At 51.6% G+C, this 5971-nt stretch overlaps 1 protein-coding gene across 1 annotated transcript; it reads right to left on the bottom strand.

Moving 5' to 3' along the window:
- Positions 1–250: 250 nt before the first annotated feature.
- On the bottom strand, positions 251–5423 carry KDF1 (keratinocyte differentiation factor 1). Its single transcript, XM_008920532.3, has 4 exons — positions 5230–5423; positions 2102–3212; positions 984–1058; positions 251–333 (listed from the first exon to the last, which is right to left on the bottom strand). Exons 2-4 carry the CDS (start codon positions 3192–3194, stop codon positions 251–253), a joined length of 1251 nt encoding a protein of 416 aa, XP_008918780.3. The 5' UTR covers positions 3195–3212; positions 5230–5423.
- Positions 5424–5971: the final 548 nt, after the last annotated feature.

Below are 5971 nucleotides of genomic sequence, written 5' to 3'. Positions count from 1 at the left end.
TCCTCCCTGGGCACACACTCCGCCTCCCAAGTTCATTAGCTCCACAGTTCTCCTCCTTGATGTTCTACATTGTCCAAAAAAACCCCAAAATATCCGGTGAAATTCAGGCAGCAGGAGGAATTTGGCTTCAATAAAGGATCAGGGTAGATTGAGGGGGGGGAAAAAAAAGTGGCCTAGCACATTCCATACGGGAAGAGGAGGAATGTGACTGCAGCAAAGCCCTGGAATGCCTGCCTGCTGCTTGGGTCCTTTAACAATACACCTGAAGCAGAGGTGCCCCAGACGAGTCAGTCTCTGTGTCTTGGAAAGAGGAATCTCTGCTTGTTGGAGAGCCTTGGAGAGAAGAGAGAAGAGATGGTGACATTAGCCAGGGTGAAGCACAGCAGTGGAGCACCTGGCAGGTGGGGAAGGAGTTGCCACAAAAGGCTTTGTGTATCATGAGGGAGGAGAAAGCCACAAAAAGCCCACAGGCAGGGAACAACCCTGCCTGTATTGTAGCCATCTCCTAGGACAGATCTGTTATTATGCAGGTGGAAACTTGTCCTTTAGCCCTGGGCTGCTTTTTGGGAGGATCAGAGCTCAGGGGGACAGCCCATCACTCTCCCCTGCTTCCCTTTTGCACAGTTCCTTTTGTTCCCAAGTCTCACCCAGCTGTGACCTTCGGCAGTCACGCCCCAAATACAGCCCCAAACTTTGTCAAGGCACACAGAGACTGAAAGCTCCCAGGACAAATACTGTGGAAGGACAGAGAATGCCCCATACTTGGATTTCAATCCTTTTCAGAAGGACCCACCAACCCAGGGAGTCTCCTGAGCTCCCGTCGCTCCCGAAGCCCAAGAGAACTGAGGGGAATCTGAAGGGCAGGGTCAGCTCAGCCTTTGTGGAGGGTGACAACTGGAGGCACGTGAAATAGGGGAGGTTCAGGGCATCCCCCTCACTGCTGTGATGCCCCTGCAGCCCAGGCCCCCCTCCAGGTCCGTTACCTGCGCTGCTGTGCCGCCTCATATTCCGGGCCATCACATCTGCCGGCGTTTCTTCCGATATTTGCACGGCCAAATCTGGAACGAAAAACCAGGAGGGCCTGAGACAGGAAAGGATGACTCAGCAGCAAGGAGCCCTGTCAGGGAACACAGGGATCTCCACGAGGCACCACCCTCAGGGAACAGGAGAGGTTGAGTCTGGTTCTTCCCACTGCTTCCACCATTTCCCGGTAACCTGAGCTGTGTGGTCCTTAAACACCAGGAAGGAACAGCAGCCTCCCTCCTAACCTGGGAAGCACAACACACACTTGGTTTCCTCTGTTACTTCTGGATGTCTCCTTGCCCCCCACACCCAGCTTTCCAAGGTCTTTCTACAACAAACTCTCTTACAACCTGTTCTGGAGGTCGGGCACTTCAGGCTGCTCCGGCGAGCAGGAAGCAGCCCTGGCACAACCAGGAGGCACTGGCACTGTGGGACAGCCCTTCCCTTGTCTTTGCAGGGATATTTGCCATGTGGAGGAGGTCTCAGCTCGGAGGAGATGCTGTCACAGTAGTCTAAGGGTGGTATTAGACAGGTAGCACACGGGACAGAGCCAGCTGAGTAACTGGACATCCCCTGGCACAAGCAGCTCGTCTGGTCATACCAGTTCAGTTTGACTCACGGTCTTTGTGCCTCGCTTAGAGGTGCAGAGGAAAGGCAGAATCACTGCAGCAGCAGCATAAGCCCTTCTATTGCTCAGCACAAACCTCACTGGCAGGGAAAGATACGCTCAAGAAAGGCACCACACAGCGAGGGTGAGAGGCAGAGGTCTCCATAAGGACCTCCAGGAAAGCAAATTAACCCATACATTTTAAGCCTTGTAAAATAACAAATTGAGAGCACAGCTGCTGCAGCAATGCAGGTACAGATGTACTTTATCAGAGGCAATGATATGTTCCATGGATCAAAATACATACACATACCTACACAGTTCTGTATTCATCTGTGCTGCTAAAGAAAATGAGCTAAAGCCTACCCTGAGGACAGACAACAACAGCTCTCAACCCCGCTCCACAGCCACATCTCCATGGCTTGGGTAAAACAACCCAGCAAAGCAGCAGCACCCAGGGACCCCACATACCATCCTGGCTCATGACCATGGACTCCAGCATCGTCTCGTTGCCGCTGTCGGGCGCGTTGCCCCGGCTGGACTTCTCCTCGTGGCTCTGGCTGGCTGGGGTGGAAATGTGGGGCCGGACCCTGCTTTTGCGGGTGCTGATGCGGATGATGCCTCGGACCAGCCTGCACTCGGCGTCCTGCTCGTCCAGGTTGTAGTCCTGAGTTATGCTGTTGATGAGGTCCGAGATCTTGTTGGTCTTCTCCAGGAAGACGGTGTCCGAGGTGCACTTGGCCAGCTCGTCGATCTGGTGGACGCTGAAGAGCTCCGTCAGCTTCTTGAAGATCAGGACATCAATCTGCCTGCTGGACATGGAGCCATTCAGCTCACTGATGTCCACATCAGACTCGTGGAAGGAATAATACTCCTCCGAGCTCCGGTGGCTGCTGGGGAGCGGCGGCTTTTCTATGCTGTTCCTGAAGGGCTTCTCCAGCAGCTCCTTGCAGCAGGAATCCGATTCCAGCTGGTGGCTGGGGCTCCTGTTTTGGTAGACAGGGATGCCCTTCAGCTTCACATCCGGGTAACTGAAACTGCTGCCCACGCTGGACTTTTTTATCTGGTTCCCGTTCTTCTCAGCGGGAGAGACGTTGGTGGGGCTGTTTGGCAGCCGCCCGTTATAGTCTCCGTTCTTTCCATCGTCAGTGGAGGTCTCGGCGGGCCCCGGGTAGGGGACACAGACACTGCAGTCCTGGAAGCAGCCCCCACAGGTCACTATACAACAGAAAACAGCCTTGTACGTGTTCCAGGCCTGAGACAGAGAGGAACAGCAAAAGCTCTGGTTTGGGGGAGCCTCTGCTGTGCCAGAGATAAAGGTAATTGTCTCTGCCTCTCTGCCGTTGGAGTCTTTGAGCTCAGCTTTGCGCCCTTTCCTGTCCCGCATCTGCTGGGCTCGGCTGCGGCTGGGCTTGATCTCCGGCGTGGAGCCACTGAACACCTCCAAGCTGACATCTGTGTCCTTGGGCGCCCGGGTCCGCAGGGGCACGGCCTCCTGGCAGGACTGGTTCAGCTGGCGGTGGCTGTTCAGGTCCTGGGGGAGTCGTGTTTTCCGGCCCAGCATGGCTCAGCACTCGGGCACCTGCGGAACAGGGAGGGCTCAAGTCACAGCTTTCGTCACCAGCCCCACCTCAGCGAGCTGCCCATCAGCACAGAGGGGCCTGGCAGTCGAACTCAGTGACTCTCAGATCCAACATTTCGGTTTTCTCAGGGATGTCTCTCCTTGGGACTCATGCTGTTCCCACTTGTGGCACAGAGGGGGAATCCAGCCCCTGTTTCGGGGCTCTCCGACTACTCAAGCTTTGCTTCCTTTTGGTAGACACTCAAACCAGAAGAAATATACTATAAAAGGACTATTTTAAGACATCAAAATCCTTGTAACCTTCAGAAGAGGTTTCCTCGAAGCAGCTGGGAGTCAGGCTCCAGAGCAACAAACTCACAGCACAGCTGGAGGTGGAGCTTGGAGCTGACAGGCTCCAAAGGGAAAGTATCTTTTTTTAAACAACTCCCCTTTGTCTCGCATTCCTTAGGATTAGGCTGGGCCCTGACAGCACTTATCCATTTCAAAACACATCTGTGCCCAGGAGGAGATGACAAGCAATCCATCATTATGCAAGCTGCCAATTCAGACTCCACATTATTGGGTGCTATTTAAATTCGGGGGATTTAGCAATGCTGGCATTACTAACACTAATGATTTTTGCCAGTCATGCTAAGGTTGGGTCGTGTCAAACACTTCCCTGTGAAAACCCGATGTCTTCATCTGGATCAAGGAAAAGGTCTTGTCAACAAGTTGGTCTCAAATCACTCCTCAAGGGAGCAAAACCTTTACAAGCCCTACTACAGAGATCCCACATCAGACTCTGCTCAACTGTTTGCCTTGTTACCAACACGACTGCTCCAGGTCTGCACGCAGGAGTAAACTGCTTTTACAGCATCCACTGTCACAGTTTATCTCCACAGAGCCAACAATCAGAGCTTGGCATGTTAATTCTCCCTGTTATTAATCTTTTTATTATTAAAGCTCGGCACTGGGCGATGCTGAGTCAGGTCAAGGCTGTCACTCTCCACTTCTATTGCTGCTGCCTTTATCCCAGGCTGTGGTGGGCCCCTAAATTCTCCATGGTTTCCAAGCTTCTTGGCTAACACTGCTTTCACCCCCAAGAGATCCTTTTAAACACTAATTAGGGTAATTAATAAGCAATGAGAGCCCAGCCATAGCTTAAACGTTTTAATACTGTCCTTGTTGCTCTGCTATAGACTTTCTATAGGGCACCTCAAGCATGAATAAATAAATCTGTCTGACCTTGTTAGAGCATTGCCTCTTTATCCCCTGTTTTTTTAAACAAATAGAAACATTTTCTCCACAAAGGAACAGGCCCAGACTGAAAGCCAGGCACTTACAGCACATCGCTGCTTTCCAGGAATAGTTTGGCTCTGTTACCTTATAAAAATTCATCCCAGGAGCTTCCTCTGCACATTCCTGGGCAATATGTTAAATAAAAAGCCCCAGATGCTGCAACTTCAGTGCTGAGCAGGCAGAGCTCCCTCACCTCAGCATCAGTGGAGAGTTTTGATTGCTTTCTCTTCTGAACAACAAAGTGTTTTTCCTCAGCTTCATCATTTGTTCAAAATTTAAAAACAGGCCAAAAACATTTGAGCTGCACTGAGGACAGAGCGGATTACTGGGAAGTTTCTCTTCATCCTGAGGCCTCAGGAAGAGATCCAACATCTGCACTGCTCACTTGTATCACAGCAACACAACACTCTGTGTTCTCTGTGCCAACAGCAACACTCACTTATATAACAATACACGATGTTCTGGAATTTCAGAGCATCTTGGACACAAGGAAGAGTGTGAAAAAGAGCTGCAGGGACACGTGTCAGAGACAGGGACCTGTCAGAGTCCTGGGCTCGCCCCTTCCCATCACAGGTCATGTTTCTGCAACCACTGGATCACAGGGAAAAGTCCCCTGGGAGCATGGACAAGACACAGCTCCTCAATCCAGCAGCTTCTCTAGCACAGGCAACAGGTTGGCCTGAAACCCACAGCCATAAACAAGAGCTCAGACCAAAATCCACATCCAAGTGATACTCACAGGGTCGTGACTCTCTCGTTGCTTCCTCTGCTGTCACGCAGGCGCCGTGTGAGACTGGAGAAGGTCCCTCCAAAGAGCCTCAGCATCTGCTCCAGAGCAGCAAGGAAGGATTCAAAAAGGGTTTGCACCTCTAAGAGTTAGCCCGGGTCTAAGATCTTCATTGTTCACAGGACAGGATTTCTTTGTGAAGTTCTAAAAAAAAAAAAAAAAAAAAAAGCTAAATTAAGTTGTGAACCTCCTTAATTTACACATGGGTTTGACAATAACAGTATTGCTGGAAGCCAGGGAATGTCTCCTGAGTTCAGGGTTTACACAGAGATACAACTTGTCTTAACTCTGTGGAATTTTCTAAGCAGCTTTGCCAGGAGCTGAAAGCTGCCCTGTAAAGCTCCTGTTCTGTCTGCTGACACCAGGCAGTGATGGAGATCCTGGCCCAGAGTAACGTGGATCCAGCATCTTCCCTGTGCTGCTGGATCCTCCCTCTCAACTATTTGGGATCTAAACAGCCCAGCCAAGGAACTGCCTCTCACCAAATGCCTCCCTGTGCCCCTGGCCCAAAACCAGCTGAGAGCCAAGACTCCACCACTCCACAGGGAAACAAAATTTGGCCCTTCTTTCTCCAAAATGAAGGAGAAGGAAGGGGGAGACCTGCCTGGGCACTAAACAGAGCTCCCTCTGCCTACCCTGGGCCCCCCGACGTCCTCCGAAGAGGGGATTTTTGGGAAGAGGAGAAGCTGGCAGC

This window comes from Manacus vitellinus, unplaced genomic scaffold, assembly GCF_001715985.3.
Source record: "Manacus vitellinus isolate BGI_N305 unplaced genomic scaffold, ASM171598v3 scaffold_52_pilon, whole genome shotgun sequence".
In the NCBI taxonomy this organism is placed as follows: Eukaryota; Metazoa; Chordata; class Aves; order Passeriformes; family Pipridae; genus Manacus; species Manacus vitellinus.
Note: the sequence above shows the minus strand (reverse complement) of the source record. Positions and strands in the feature narration are given on the sequence as shown.

Coding starts and splice junctions, on each gene's coding strand:
- KDF1 (XM_008920532.3), bottom strand. CDS start 3,194: ATGCTGGGCCGGAAAACACGACTCCCCCAGGACCTGAACAGCCACCGC. Junction 1,059..2,101: donor CATGGTCATGAGCCAGGATG/GTATGTGGGGTC, acceptor TTTTCGTTCCAG/ATTTGGCCGTGCAAATATCG. Junction 334..983: donor GAGGCGGCACAGCAGCGCAG/GTAACGGACCTG, acceptor CTTCTCTCCAAG/GCTCTCCAACAAGCAGAGAT.